At 40.5% G+C, this 16233-nt stretch overlaps 1 protein-coding gene across 7 annotated transcripts in view; it reads right to left on the bottom strand.

Annotated features, from left to right (window-relative positions):
- The window catches only part of MTDH (metadherin), a 51877-nt gene that overhangs the window by 34339 nt on the left and 1305 nt on the right, over positions 1 to 16233 (bottom strand). For 5 of the 7 annotated variants that reach the window (XM_007532263.3, XM_060195997.1, XM_060195998.1 and 2 more), the window contains exons 2-4: positions 4893 to 4994; positions 1294 to 1378; positions 130 to 306 (exon numbers count right to left, since the gene is read on the bottom strand). In XM_007532263.3, the coding sequence (XP_007532325.1) occupies positions 130 to 306; positions 1294 to 1378; positions 4893 to 4994 (364 nt within the window). The remainder of the gene's footprint in view (positions 1 to 129; positions 307 to 1293; positions 1379 to 4892; positions 4995 to 16233) is intronic. The other 2 variants (XM_060195999.1, XM_060196001.1) reach the window with 1 other exon arrangement.

Below are 16233 nucleotides of genomic sequence, written 5' to 3'. Positions count from 1 at the left end.
TAATCCTCTTACAAGGAAGGGTATATCAGCAGTGATGAAAGCAGCGAGACCACAGCCAGAATCTTACATGGCATTTTGTACATATACATTTTGTGATTTGATGTACCACTCCTATGTCCACTAATATACCTTTATTCTTCTTGGAGACAACAGGAACTGATGTAGTCGTTAGCTGCTCAGTGGTAACTGTGATGGTATTTTCTATCCCAGGGATAGCTGAATCCAATGAACCAGAATCAGTCTGCACCTTATCACGTTTACGTTGCTGCCGTTTCTCTCTGTGACTAATTTTAGTTTCCCAGGTTCCTGACATTGCCCCAGGGGGAAAAGAGTTATTCAGTGAGAAGGCAAAAAAAACTAGTTATTTATTTGGGGGGGGAGGGGTGGGTGAGGGGTGGGTATTACGGGGCAGGGTATACCAAAAAAAAAAAATCATGATAAACTTTAATACTAAGTTAAAAAACAAAGGTGTTAACTCTATGTATTAACTCAAAGATTCCCTCCATTCTTGTTAAGATATTTTACACAGCTACTGCTATTATTAAGTCTGGTAATTTGTATCAAGTCTGTCATGTATGGCTTAGAAAACACTACAGATAAGTCATCTTACGTATTTGTTTTATCTCGCTAGACAGATCTTATAGGACAGTGTTAAAAACAAATGGCTTGTGCAAGAGTTTCCCATGTAACCCAGGTATGGTATACTTATGGACAATGGGGAAAATAAATCTTCAAACTACATTTTTAGGAAACAAAGACAAAATTACTTTTCAACTGCTCAAGATAATGAGTTATACCTTAAAATTCAAGAATGTTCCCTTCAGGAGAAGTACAATTATACTCTCAAGAAAGCTAGATTAAAGAAAAATTCCTAATGTCACAAATCCATACATTAAGATTTATAGTTTTTAAAAGTCAGATGCAACATAAAATGAAACAAATGTAACTTTTACATAATATACTTTGGTGGTATAAAAAAAGGGGAGGGGGCAGACACATAGCACTATGTGCAAAGGACCCTCAAAAAGACCCATGTTCAGATCCCTGCTCCCCACCTGCAAGGGGAATGCTTCATAAGTGGTGAAACAAGTCTGCAGGTATCTTTCTCTCTCTCCCTCTCTCTCCCCTTCACCCCATCAATCTCTATTCTATCAAATAAAATGGAAGGGGGGAAAACAATGGCCGCTGGGGCGGTGGGTTTGTAGTGCTGGCACTGAGCCTGGAAACAAAAACAAAAAAAATTTTTTTCTTCTTTCTTCTCCTAATTTTTTTTTTTTTTACTTGCTCCAATACCTTCATCAACTTCCTTTCCATCGTGGCGTGAACTGTTCTGCACTGCTTTACCATCTGATTTTGATTTCTTCTTATTTTTCTTCGACTGAAAGTAAAATACAATGTTAATTACTATTTCATTACTTTTTTAAAGGTAGGAGCCAGTAAATATATAATAAAATGAGTGATGCAGAAAATAAAAAACTTGATTAAAAAACTACATACGTCACAATTTTAGTGGTTACTATACACTAAGTACTTTAAAATCGTGTTCTTATTTATTCCCTTTTAAAAATTTTTATTTATTCACTATTGGATAGAGACAGAAGCTGAGAAGGGAGGGGAAGAAAGAGAGGGAGTTAGATAGACACCTGCAGCCCTACTTCACCACTTGTGAAGCTTCATAATCCTTTAAAAAAAAAAAAGCAAGAAAACTCAGTGAAGGCATCATTCCCATTTTAAGGTGAAGAGACAGAAAGACCTGAGATGCTAAAACTAAAACACGCTAATCTGGATCATATTGGGTTAGCAAATGTCAGTGATTAGGATGACAGGTCCACATGGCTCCACTCCAAAGCCTGTGCCCTTTGATATCATGTCATCCTAAATTATATCATATACAAGATACTATAGTAAGCTGTTTTCTTTCTTTTTTTTTTTTATAGCTCCCCCCCCCCCCAGCTCTGCTTATGGTGGTGTAGGGGACTGAACCTGGGACTTAGAGCCTCAGGCATGAACAGTCTCTTTGCATAACCATTATGCTATCTACCCCCACTCTACAAGCTATTTTCAAAAAAGTAAAACATAGTTTTTTTCAGAAGGAATATAGATTTTTGGAACACCCTACATACAATAAATTAATGAACTGATTACTGTACAAAGTAGATACTATTTTGTGGTTTAAGTAGATAATATTTTGTGGTTCTTGCCCCCAGCTACCTGCAGGGTCTACAGGGTCAAGTAGGGTTTCCCCCGTCTTCCCCTCCCCTCTGCATTTCTCTCTGTCCTATCCAACAACAATGACATCAATAACAACAATAACAAGAGCAACTAGGGCAACAAAAGGGAAAATATTTTAAAAATGAAAAAAAAAATAACATAAAAACCTGCAGACTTGCTTCACTGCTTATGAAATGACCCCCCTGTAGGTGGGGAGCCAGGAGCTTGAACCAAGATCCTTGCAACGGTCCACTGTGCTTCGCACCATGTGTTTAACCCACTGTGCTACGCCCAACTCCCAACTCAGACCTTTTTTTTGACAGATACGATACAGCACTGAAGATTCCTCCAATGCAGAGTGAATGAGTGAGTGTGTATGTGAGAAAGGGAGAGAGAGGGAGAGGGAGGGAGAAAGGGAGAGAGAGAGAGGGAGAGAGAGAGAGAGAGAGAGGGATAGGGAGAGGGAAGCAGCAGGGCAGGTTTAAACCTGGGATTGCAGATGTGCGAAAGCAGTGCTCTCTATTCAAGTGAGTTATTTTGCTGGCCCCACCAAACGTTTTATAAAATCATGATTTCTACATTTAGCTAACTGCTTCCAGAAGGAAATGAATATTCATAAAATGGTCTTTTTATTTATACTTATATTTACTCATTTAACCACTTGTTGGTTAGCTATGTTTAACTGTGCACTGTCTTAACAGTTTACAACTAAAATGAAATTGTTATTTTTTAAGTCTTTTAAATTTATTTCTATTATTGATAGATTTTTAAAGACTTTGCTTACTATTTGACGGTGCAGAGAGAAACTGAGAGGGAAGGTGGAAGTAGAGAGGCAAAGAAAGACACCTGCATCTCTGCTTCACCACTTGTGATGCTTCCTGACTGCAGGTGGAGACTAGGGACTTAAATCTGGGTCCTTGTACATGGTAATGTGGTCGTTCCATTGGCTGCAACACTGCCAGGCCCCTTAAGTGTTTTTTTTTTGAGTAATTTTCCTGTAGTAAAGAACTTGTAGGGGTGGAGGAGACAGCATAATGGTTGTGCAAACAGTCCTGAAGTCCCAGGTTCATCCCCCCACACTACCACTATTAGTCACAGCTAAGCAGTGTCCTGGTAAAAACAAATATTCTAAAGTAAAAATTGTTAAAAATTACCTTGCACAAGGACTCAGATACTTAAGAGTATCAGAGCAGCAAACCTTTTCTTTCTTTTACACCTCCTGTGAAGCAACCCCTCTGCAGGTGGGGAGTCGGGGCTCGAGCCCTTGTTTTATCGTTGTCGTCGTGGTTGGAAAGGACAGAGAGAAATGGAGAGAGGACGGGAAGACAGAGAGGGGGAGAGAAAGATAGACACCCACAGACTTGCTTCACAGGCAGTGAAGCGACTCCCCTGCAGGTGGGGAGCCGGGGGCTCAAACTGGGATCCTTACGCTGGTCCTTGCACTTTGCGCCACCTGAGCTTAACCAGCTGTGCTACAGCCCGACTCCCTCTTTCTTTGCTTTTCCCTCCCTTCCTTCCATCCGCTCACCTCTAGGGTTATCACTCAGGGCTAGGTACCTGTACCATGAATCCACTGTCCCTGGAGGCCATTTTTTCAATTTTTTTGGATAGGACAGAGAAATTGAGGGAAATGGGGAAGAAAGAGAAAGAAAAAGATAATCTGTAGACCTGCTGTTCCACTACTTGTGAAGCAACACCCCTGTAGGTAGGGAACCAGAAGCTTGAATGGGATCCTTGTTCATGTCCCTGCACTTGGTACTATATGAGCTTAATAGGTTGGGGGTATAGATCAACCTGTCAATGTCCATGTCCAGTGGAGAAATAATTACAGAAGCCAGATCTTCCACCTTCTGCTCTCCATAAAGATCTTATGTCCATACTCCCAGAAGGATAAAGAACAGAGAAGCTTCCAGTGAAGGGGATGGGATATGGAACTCTGGTGGTGGGAACTGTATGGAATTGTACCCATCTTATGCCACAATCTTGTTCATCTTTATTAAGAAATGTACCTGATGGGAGTCGGGCGGTAGCGAAGTGGGTTAAGCGCAGGTGGCGCTAAGCACAAGGACCAGCGGAAGGATCCTGGTTTGAGCCCCCAGCTCCCCACCTGCAGGGGGAGTCACTTCACAGGCGGTGAAGTAGGTCTGCAGGTGTCTGTCTTTCTCTCCCCCTCTGTCTTCCCCTCCTCTCTCCATTTCTCTCTGTCCTATCCAACAACAATGACATCAATAATAACTACAACAATAAAAAAAAGGGCAACAAAAAGAATAAATAAAATAAATTAAAAAAAAAAAGAAATGTACCTGATAAGCAGACAATCATGTCTTTATCACAACAAATAGATTTTTTGACACAATACCAGAGGATAATTTTGCTAAGCTTTTTATACCAGAAGTGCACTAAAAACAAAGGCAATACAACTATGTTTCCAAATAAGAGACACTTTATACTGGAACCTTACTCCTAATAAAAGTTCAAGTCATGGGTAAATTGGTATTGACATAAAGAGTGTTAATGTATTCACTGTACCTCCCCCCAAACTTTAACCACTCAGCTATAAATTCAGATTTTCATTTTTCCTTAAAGGTATAGGGAAATACACACAGCTGTATTAAACAGAAAAATATGTTACTCTTGTTATTAAGAATTTTGTACATAATATCATATGCTCCCAAACTTACCTTTTCATTTTTCTTATCTGTCTCTACTGGCTGTTTTGCTGATACACTCTGAGGAGTTCTGGCAACTTCCTCTTCAGCCACTTCAACAGTCCGTCCATTTGGCTGCACAGCAACGAAAAGAATCTTGTTATCAAACTGTTTTTTTAAATTAAACTGAAGGTTTTTCACTCAGGACAGAACATACTACCATTTTAATTTTATCACCTTCAAAGTTTTTTTTTTAATAGCCTACATAATATTTAAAGTCTGACTACCAAGACCTAAAGTACTACCATCCAATTGTGGCAGTGTTTTGTAATATAATGTTGACTCATTTATCAACAAAATTCTATTCTTCTCATATCACCTAGATATTACCATTTCCAACAACAAAATGGTAGAAAAATAAACTATTAGTTGTATGATCTCTGAATATTTCATTCATTATCTTTGGACTTTATTTCTCCATCTAGAGATGGCATGCCTAATCTGTTCAACATGTGGCAAACATTTCTTGTAAAGGGCCAAATAAAAAATATTTTAGGCTTCCTGGGCTCTGCAATCTCTGTTGCAACTAAAAAATTCTGCTGCTGAAGCAAAAAGACAGTCAGAGGAGTATGCATGTGTTTCAATTTTATTTACAAACACAAGTCAAGAATCCAGTCTGGTGTACGGACCAGAGTATGGTGATCTCTGCATTAAATAATCTCCAATGTTCAATATAGTTCTGTAATCTAATGGTTTTCTTGTTCTGTAATTGAACAGCTTTGCCAACCCACTCCCACCAATGAAAAAGGTGACTTCAGGGAGTCGGGTGGTAGTGCAGAGGGTTAAGCGCACATGGCACAAAGCACAAGGACCGGCATAAGGATCCCGGTTCAAGTCCCTGGCTCCCCACCTGCAGGGGAGTCACTTCACAGGCAGTGAAGGTCTGGAGGTGCCTATCTTTCCCCCTCTCTCCATTTCTGTGTCCTATCTAACAATGACATCATCAACAACTACGAAAACAATAAAAAAAAAAGGGCAACAAAAGGGAAAATAAATAAAAAGTAATTATTAAAAAAAAAAAAAAAAGGTGACACCAATTTCCCCAACACTGCTAAAATAAAACAAAAGCATATGGAAATATTCATGAGTTGAATTAAGTTGGTAAATCCCAAATCTGGCTTTTTATCAGAAACACTAGCTTTGGGGTAAAAAAAAAAACAAAAAAAAAAACCAAACAAAAACCCCTAGATATTTCTGAGTCCCAGCACCAGAAACATTCAGGAGTTCGAAGAATGGTGTCCAATTATCTTAAATTCTTAATCACTTCCCCCCCCCCCGGATCTTAATTTCCGTTTTACTTCATCTTCAACTTAGTAAATTAGGAAGTCAATATACTAGTTCCTAATGCTTTATTACTAGTTACTGCAAAATAAACTTCTGCCAGATACCTACTCTATGAATGTTCAAAGTTGCCATAATATACACTTACTTGGATTTGGTAAAAAAAAAAAAAAAAAATTCCAGTAGGTAGGTGGAGAGAGAGACCATTAGCATATTATTATTTTAAAAATATTTATTCATTCCCTTTTGTTGCCCTTGCTTTATTGTTGTAGTTATTATTGATGTCCTTGTTGGATAGGACAGCGAGAATGGAGAGAAGAGGGGAAGACAGAGAGGGGGAGACACCTGCAGACCTGCTTCACCACCTGTAAAGTGACTCCCTTGCAGGTGGGGAGCCAGGGGCTTGAACCAGGATCCATATGCAGGTCCTTGCGCTTCTCACCACCTGCACTTAGTCCGCTGTGCTAACGCCTGATTCCCGACCATTAATATGTTAGAACTTGTTTATATGCTCCCCAGAAATCTGTGGCAGGAAAAAACAAAAACAAGTTGTCTTTTAACTAATTAAGTATCTCTGATTCAAATCTAGTTTGCCAGGTCTTAAGCAAACAGCCAATGCCAAATCAGATCTCCTTACTCTTGATTCGGCTTTCTTTCTGTTGTGCTATTCTGCCAGTTTAATGCTGCCTCTTTCAACAGTCTGAGGTTCCTGGTATGGTTCACAGCACTGAATGTGCTCAAGGGCTGCTCTCGCTTCTTTTTCTTGTCTGCCTCACACGAAATGAATTTATAAACATTTATTTCAAATAAATGTGAGCCATATATATATAATGAATAGGAGACTTCATTTAATTTTTTCCCATCACCACTATCTTGTCAATTTTTGTATGCTACTTTTTTAGTTTACAGTATCCTCTCTAGTTAAACTTGACTCTTTCAGATCCTGTAATCAAACTAACCTTTAGCTGGAAGCTCATCACATCTACATCAGCCACACTTCACGTATACAGTAACACAATTCTCATCATTTGAAAATGCGATCGAGGGATGGGGCGGTGGTGCACCTGGTTGAGTGCACATGCTACAATGCACAAGGACCCAGGTTCAAGCTCCCATCCCCCACTGGCAGGGAGGGAAGCTTCACACGTGCAGTAGAGGGCTGCAGGTGTCTCTCTCCCTATCACCCTCTTCCTCTCAATTTCTAGCTGTCTCTATCCAATAAAGATAATAAAAAAAACACAAGCGAATAAACTAAGTAACTCTGTCTTATCTGCCAATGGGTGAAACTTGAGAAACTAAGCAATTAAAACTATTTTATAAAACCCATGAAGGGGGCAGTGGGGCTGCTTACCCAGCACTCCATGCGTTTTACAGTAGGACAGGCCCCAGGTTCGAACCTCAGAGCTATCTGGGAGCATCACAGCACATTACGAGGGAGGGTGGGTGGAGGTAGCTCCAGGACGGGTAGAGCATGCTGTGGTGTCCCTTCCTCTTTCTCAGGTTAGAAAACTAACCAGCCAACCTCTATGAAATAAACTGAAAACAAGTCAATACTCTTTTTAATTATCTTTATTTATTTATTGGATAGAGACAGCCAGAAATCAAGAGGGAAGGGGGGATAGAGAGGAAGAGAGACAGAGACACAGATGCAGCCACTACTTCACCACTCACCAAGCTTTCCCCCCTGCAGGTGGGGACCAAGGACTTGAACCTTGGTCCTTGTGCACTGTAATGTGTGTGCTCAACCAGGTGCACCACTACCCAGCCCCAACAAATCAATACTCTTAAACAAACAGAAAACTTACTGGGCTGGGGAGATAGCATAGTAGTTATGCAATGGCTTTCATGCCTAAGGGTCCATATCCTAGGTTTAGTCCCCAGCACTTCCATAAACCAGATTATCAGTGTTCTAGTAAAACAGTAACAATAAAAATACAAAACAAAAACCTTTAGAGCAGGAGTTCACCACCAGGTAGCACATTTGATTCCCCACGTGCACAGTTCACGTTTGAACTTCAACACCACCAGGGGATAAACACCATGGCACCGAGGGAAGCTCCAGTGTTGTGGCATCTCTCCTCTTCTCAGAATGAAAAGCAGCCCTGGAGTGGTCCACAAGCCGCAGCTTCACAACAAACACCCTACTCAAAAGCTCAGTGCAGTCTCTTTGAGATCAACTACAATCACAGTTAATAATGTCTCCAAAATAAAAGATGAACAGAAACCTTTCCTTTTCAAACAAAGCCTGAGGTCCTAAACCAGTGATTTATAAAAAGAAAGCTTAGCTTTCATTTCAGAAACGAATAATCAAACGTCAGAGAGTGGTCCCACACTCCAGTCTATGCAAATTTTTACTTTTTTCTTAGTAGCATAAACTTATGTAACTGGCTCTAACTGCAGCTGTTTTCCCTGATTTACACGAACTGCTCCAGTTTCTACTCTTGGGTTCTTTATAGCTCTCACAACCACACGTTTCTATAAGGCATCAACAACTTCCTATAAATTCCTGCCACCATGAATCAGTAAGCCTAGATCAAGAGTAAAAATAACAAAGTTACTGAGTAGCAGTAAGAAAAAGGGATTCAAAGTGTTTTATTTCTTCTACCCATCAGCAATGCTAATTTGCCCTCTTAGTCTACCACTGGCTAGAAAATCACAAACCATATAGAAATCAGCAAATCTTATAGTGAGAGTATATTAATTGAGACCTACTCCTATGAAGAGTAATTCATTGGTAGTCTGGGAGGTGGCGCACTGGATAAAGTATTGGACTCTCAAGCAGGAAGTCCTGAGTTCAATCCCTGGCAGCACATGTACCAGAGTAATATCTGACTCTTTCTCTCCTATCTTTATAGTAAATAAGTAAATAAATAAAAATCTTAAAAAACAATTAAAAGTTAATCAATGCAAACTAACACTTCAAATTTAATGGCCTGCCAAGCTAGATTTTATATAAAATTAGTATTTTCTGTAAACACAAAATCATGATACATGGGGTATGTTTCTGCAGAGCAGCAACTTGAGGGAGTCTCATGTTCCAGAGAGCAATGTAATATTCACTTAAAAAAAAAAAAAAAAACTTTGTTAGAGAAAGAGAGAAATTGAGATAGGAAGGGTAGGGGTAGATAGCATAGTGGTTATGCAAAGAGATTATCATACCTGAGGCTCCAAAGTCGCAGGTTCAATCCCCCGCACCACAACAAGCCAGAGCTGTGCAGTGCTCTGGTGTTCCTGTCTTTCTCAAAAATAAAATAGGGAGTCGGGCAGTAGTGCAGGGAGTTAAGTGCACGTGGCGTGAAGTGCAAGGACCGGCATAAGGATCTCAGTTCAAGCCCCTGGCTCCCCACCTGCAGGGGAGTCGCTTCACAGGCGGTGAAGCAGGTCTGCAGGTGTCTATCTTTCTCTCCTCCTCTCTGTCTTCCCCTCCTCTCTCCATTTCTCTCTGTCCTATCCAACAACGACAACAACAATAATAACTACAACAATAAAACAAGGGCAACAAAAGGTAATAAATAAATAAAATATTTAAAAAAAATCTGTTTGTGGGGAGTCGGGCTGTAGCGCAGCGGGTTAAGTGCAGGTGGCGCAAAGCACAAGGACCAGCATAAGGATCCCGGTTCGAACCCCGGCTCCCCACCTGCAAGGGAATCCCTTCACAGGCGGTGAAGCAGGTCTGCAGGTGTCTATCTTTCTCTCCTCCTCTCTGTATTCCCCTCCTCTCTCCATTTCTCTCTGTCCTATCCGGCAATGACAACAACAATAATAACTACAACAATAAAACAACAAGGGCAACAAAAGGGAATAAATAAATAAAATAAATATTAAAAAAAAAAAAAATCTGTTTGTGGTCCAGGAGGTGGTGCAGTGATAAGGCTTTGGACTTTCAAGCATGAGGTCCTGAGTTCAATCCCCGGCAGCACATGTGCCAAAGTGATGTCTGGTTCTTTCTCCTCCTATCTTTCTCATTAATAAATAAAATCTTAAAAAAAAATCTGTTTAAAAAAAAAGAAAAACAAGATCAGAAAAGAAAACACAAGTAGAACCTGAAATGGAATTGGCATATCGTACCAAAGAAAAAGTCTTTGGGGTGGGTGGGTGGGTGGCTGGGGAGAATACAGGTCCAAGAAGGATTCAGAGGACCTAGTGGGGGTTATACTGTTATATAGGAAACTGGGGAATGTTATGCATGTACAAACTATTATTTACTGTTGAATGTAAAACATTAATTCCCCAATAAAGAAATTTTAAAAAAGGACAACAAAAGGGAAAATAAATACTTTCTATCTAAAATTATATATATATATATATATATATATATGAAACTGAGATAGGGAGACAGAGAGACACCTACAGCATTGCTTCACCACTCACGAAGCTTTCTTTCCTCCTGTGGGGATAGGGGGCTTGAACCCTGGTCCTTGTGCATGGTAATGCATGCACTTAACCAAGTGTGTCACCACCTGGCCCCTTTCATTCTTCTTCTTTTTTTTAATTATCTTTATTTATTGGATACAGACAGCTAGAAATTGAGAGGGAACCCAGGGGGATAGAGAGGAAGAGAGACACCTTCAGCCCTGCTTCACCACTCATGAAGTTTCTCCCCTGCAGGTGGGGATGGGGGACTCAAACCTGGGTCCTTGTGCATCGTAACATGTGTGCTCAACCAGATGCACCACCCCCTGGCCCTCTAACATTCAATCTTTTGAAAACTTTATAATTTCTCTACTTCCTATGAAAATTATACTATTCAGCTTTGCTCATTCATTCACTCTATACACAATTAGTGACCGCTATATGGTAATATGTATAACCTTTAAGATTCTGAAATAAAATAGGCTTAACTCTGCTCCTGAAGCAGCTTGGAATTGAGACCAAGATGGTTTAACTGGTAGAGCATTGGACTTACATGTCTGGTGTTTTTGGTTCAACCCCCATGTACCAAAATGAAGTTCTGGTTTCCCTCTTTCTTATGTAATAAACAAAATATATATAAAAAATACTTCTTTAATAAAACCTACAACCTAGTAAAGGAAGACTACAGGTACACAGCACGTACTAGAAGATAGGGGGTGACCCCCCTAGTTGAGTGCACATGTTACAACACTTAAGGACGCAGGTTCAATCTCTAGTCCCCACCTGTGTGTGTGTGTGGGGGGCTTCAAGAGTGGTGAAGCAATGTTGCCCCATGTCTCCTTACCTCCTGGTTCCCTATTAGATATCTCTCTATGCAATAAGTAAATAAAATATATTTTAAAAAACAAAAGGCATGCCTACCTCTCATTCTCATGAATACATGCCACAAAGGGAGAGTATAGATTCTGACAGCGAGTTGAAACCACAGTTGAAATCCCAAATCTTTCTATTTTACTGGAGTGCCATTTTCATAGGTGAAAATTATACTGAGCACACAGGAGGAATAAGTGTACATACACACTCCATCACACACACACACACACACGATGTTATGGAGGCTTTAATTATACTTTATGTGCATTATTTCATTTATGGACATGATCTACTTTTGGTTTCTTTCCCTCCCTTTCCAGAGCACTGGAAATAATTTTTAAAAAAAAATAATTTTTTAGGGAGTCGGGCGGCAGTGCAGCGGGTTAAGTGCACCTGGTGCGAAGCGGCCTGAGGATCCCGGTTTGAGCCCCCGGCTCCCCACCTGCAGGGGAGTCGCTTCACAGGCAGTGAAGCAGGTCTGCAGGTGTCTGTCTTTCTCTCCCCCTCTGTCTTCCCCTCCTCTCTCCATTTCTTTCTGTCCTATCCAACAATGACATCAATAACAACAGTAGTAATAACTACAACAATAAAACAACAGGGCAACAAAAGGGAATTAACATTTAAAATATAGCTATTTTCCATTCTAAAAACTTAAAAGGCAGTTTATATGCAAGGCATGAAAAACAGAAACAAATTGTATAAACCTGATGGAACATCTTATTACATTATGCATCCATAATCAATTATTTATTGAATACTTTATTAAAAGAACTGTGCTAGGTTACAGGGTAGAAAACAAGACAAAACTCAGGTTATAGGCACTACAACTGCATTATGGTAAGCCTTGATGAAAACTCCTGTACTAATATACACATAACTTACTGAATTTTCTTCCAGTTGAAATTCAAAAAACAGTTAAAGTCTGAGGTCTCACACCATCTAAAATCACTGCTCAAATTAAATTAACTGAAACATACTGAGTCTATTTGGTATTCACGGAAAATACATGCAATAACTTTTTCAAGTGTCAAAAACTGATCCCAGTGAAAAGTGTCCTTTCTTCCATTTTAATAGAGGGATAAACTGTAATACATGCCCTAAAAGATCTGTGGCAAGGTATTACTAAACTGATATGAACACTAAAAAAAAAAAAAAAAAAAAAAAAAAAAAAAAAAAAGCTGAGATGATGTAAATCAACTTAACAGCTATTTTAGAAATAAAAATAAGCTATTAGAAGTAAATTTTGAGAGTTGGGGAGACAGCATCATGGTTATGCAAGACTTTCATGCCTGAGGCTCTTAGGTCCCAGATCCTATCCTCACCAAAACCCAGAGCTAAGCAGTGCTCTGGTTGGTGGATTTCTTTCTCTAATTAAAATTAACTAGGGCAGGGGTAGATAGCATGATGTTTATGCAAAAGAGACTCTCATGCCTGAGGCTCCAAAGTCCCAGGTTCAATCCTCAGCAACACCTTAAGCCAGAGCTGAGCAGTGTTCTGGAAAAAAAAATGAAAATTTGAGAATCAAAATTGTGAAGGGCCAGGAATAACACTTCCAGTAGATTGTACACTTTACAAGGACTCAAGTTTGAGGCCCTGACCACATCTGAAAGCACCAGGAAAAGGGGAAGGTATCTCTCTCACTCTGGAGAGAAAAGAAGTCCTCTGGGAGAAATGGAATTAAGTACAGGCACAAAGCCCTGGTGGAAATAAAAAAAAAAAGGAAAAAGAAAATCCAAATTGTGAAGTTCAGAATGACTTAGCTACAAGTAAAGGAATAAAAGGATGGAAATTGTATTTTAAGAAATAGGACATGCTCTTTCAAAGAAAACGCAATCCATTTAAAACATTTCTGGTTTTTATCATTTATGAGAATGGGACTGTAACGCAGACATTTTAATATGATTTACACTTAGAAATCTCTTGTACTGGGAGTCAGGCTGTAGCGCAGCGGGTTAAGCGCAGGTGGTGGAAAAGCACAAGGACCGGCATAAGGATACCGGTTCGAACCCCAGCTCCCCACCTGCAGGGGAGTCGCTTCACAGGCAGTGAAGCTGGTCTGCAGGTGTCTTTCTTTCTCTCCCCCTCTGTCTTCCCCTCCTCTCTCCATTTCTCTCTGTCCTATCCAACAACGACAACAACAATAATAACTACAACAATAAAACAACAAGGGCAACAAAAGGGAATAAATAAATAAAATAAAATATTTAAAAAAAAAAAGAAATCTCTTGTACTATGGATCTTTCCTATCAATGATTTCCAAATTAATAAGCAAGTACTTACAAGGGGGTTATTAAAAAATGCAGAGTCCCAGGATCCAGTTCCTGAGACAGTTTAAATTTATAAAACCCATAGGGGGGGTAAGGAATCCTGCAATGTTTTTAACTCAACTAAGATCTCCAATTAATAAACAAGACAAACTAACAGAGCAAGGTCAAATGCTTACCTAAGTTTAGAGTTCCCCATTTCTGACAAGCTAAGTCTTCTTCCTTTGGGCCTTTTCTGTTTCTTCAAATGCTCCCACTATCCTGCCTTCACCACTTTCAATGCCAAATTAGCTGATAAGGTCTTTTATGGCCATTTTGAATCCATACATTATTGTATGTTCATCTTTCTGAATCCATCTTTTTATATAACTGGAATACAAAGTTCCCTGGGGTGACACTGAGCTTACATTTTACTATCTTCTCCTTCATAGTGAGATGTAGTGTTCCTTTATAGTTTCTTCAATTCGTAGCCATATTCTGCTTTTCACCAAGCAGGTACTTAGCAGTGGAAGAGAGAAGCAGTAAATAATGACAGCTTATACTTCTTAGCCCTCTAAAGCTGAGTTGTCTCTACTCAACAATCAAATGGAAGGCCAATTTAGAGGGTCACAAATATCACAATGAAAAGCATCTTTTTTTGGGGGGAGGGGATAGTTTGATGTACGTTTGTGCAAGTGTTGTAATGTAGAATGTTTTTATATTCTGTGGGCTATAGCCCGAGTCTGAAAGCCACAAACGTGCAAACGTTGATCAACTTTTCCATCTTCATCACAGAAAGACACTTTAATCAAGTAGCAGTTAGCCACTAAGCGTTTTCACTCTCTCTTTTAAAATATTTCTTTACTAACACCCACACGCACACCAAAAACTCTGCTTTGGCCTATGCACTGCCAGAGATCAAACCCAGCACCTCCTAGGGTTTGCAAAACCTGTGTTTTATCTGCTAGGCAACCTCTCTTAGTCACAGTCTTCCAATCACTACTCCCAAAGCTAGTACTAATTAAATGTATTTATTTTTCCCTTCCTTAGTGAAAATGAAAAGGATGAGGAGAGATAAATTCCAAGTCTGACAAGCATTTTTCACAGTACAAGTTTCAAAGGACTCTGTGTCCTTTTTCAGATGAGTCATCAAAGTGTTATGATGTCTTTCGAATGAGCTCTTGGAACACCTGTCTCTAGACTCAAGTCAATCTGAAATTCTAGAAGTCCCAGATAAGGCTCTGAAATTTTCACCACCTGCTTCACCCACGCAGGGCTAGAGTTCATTGATGCATCTCTCCCCCTACCCCCTTCCGGATCACCTTATCTCAGAGCCTGAGATAAGGACATCTCCAGGACATGACTTTCAGGTAATTTCTGATGCTCTCTACCTCATTAAATACACCCGAAACCATTTCCTCCCTTAAGGCAGTATTCTGACGACAATGCTGTACCTCTTAGCCATCAGGCAGATGCATGCACCTATGTAGGCCTGTGACTTGTCATATTTCGGATGTAGCCTTCTTTTGTATGGTTGCCAGCAATACTATTACTATTTTAGTTTAAATTCAAACTCCACCTCCTCTAACTACTTTCCTATATATCCCCCAATGAAACCAGTCTCTTCTCCAAAAATCATTGATACTTTCGGTCAGTCTGCAGTATCAGAACTGTGTGTGGAGCTGTCTCTTGTACTTGTTTTCATAACTAACTCCAACTCCTACGTGCATACCTTTACTGCTTATTAAACACCAGAACGCACTTCAGATAGAAGGGCTTTCGTTATGTTTATCTTATTTATTTACTTATTTATTTTAGCGGAGCACTGGTTAGCTGTGGTTTATGGTGGTGTGGGGGACTGAAGCTGGGACTTCAGAGCCTCAGGCAGGAGTCTTTTTGCATAACCATCATGCTATCTACCTTCCACAGTGTGTATTATCCGGAAAAGCCGAGGGGCTTAAGTCAGTCGAGATGGCACCCTCCATAGTGTTCTCTCAACTGCATTAAAAGAAAACAAGAAGTGGTCCGGAGGTGGCACAGTGATAAAGCTTTGGACTCTCAAGCATGAGGTCCTGAGTTCGATCCCCGGCAGCACATGTGCCAGAGTGATGTCTGGTTCTTTCTCTCTCCTCCTATCCTTCTCACAATCAAATAAAATCTTTAAAAAAAAGAAAAAAAGAAAAAGAAAACAAGAAGTAAAACTAGGAGGCATATAACGGGAGCGCTGGAAATCGAGCGAAGAGACAGAACCGCTGAAATAAAACAGGCCGGCCGGAGAGAGCCGAGGCGCTGCCCTCTCAACACGTGGTCCCGCCAGCCCGCGTCCCCAGCCTGCGCGCGGCCTGCCCCATTCTGCCCCGTCATCTCTCGGCTTCCAGCCTCCCACCCACCACGCTCGGTAACTCGCCTCCGCTCCCGCTCTTGGCGCCCTGCACCCCTCGGCAGACGAGACCCCCCCCCCCTTTGCCATGCTCCTGTCTGGGTCTCCAAACTGGCCACATCCTCCCCCGCCTCCCCCCAAAGTGGGGCCACCATTTCCCTTGAACCGTCCCAACCAAAATGGA

This window comes from Erinaceus europaeus, chromosome 8 (assembly GCF_950295315.1).
Source record: "Erinaceus europaeus chromosome 8, mEriEur2.1, whole genome shotgun sequence".
NCBI lineage: Eukaryota > Metazoa > Chordata > Mammalia > Eulipotyphla > Erinaceidae > Erinaceus > Erinaceus europaeus.
The sequence above is the reverse complement of the archived record's forward strand: the minus strand, read 5'-3'. Positions and strand labels throughout refer to the sequence as shown.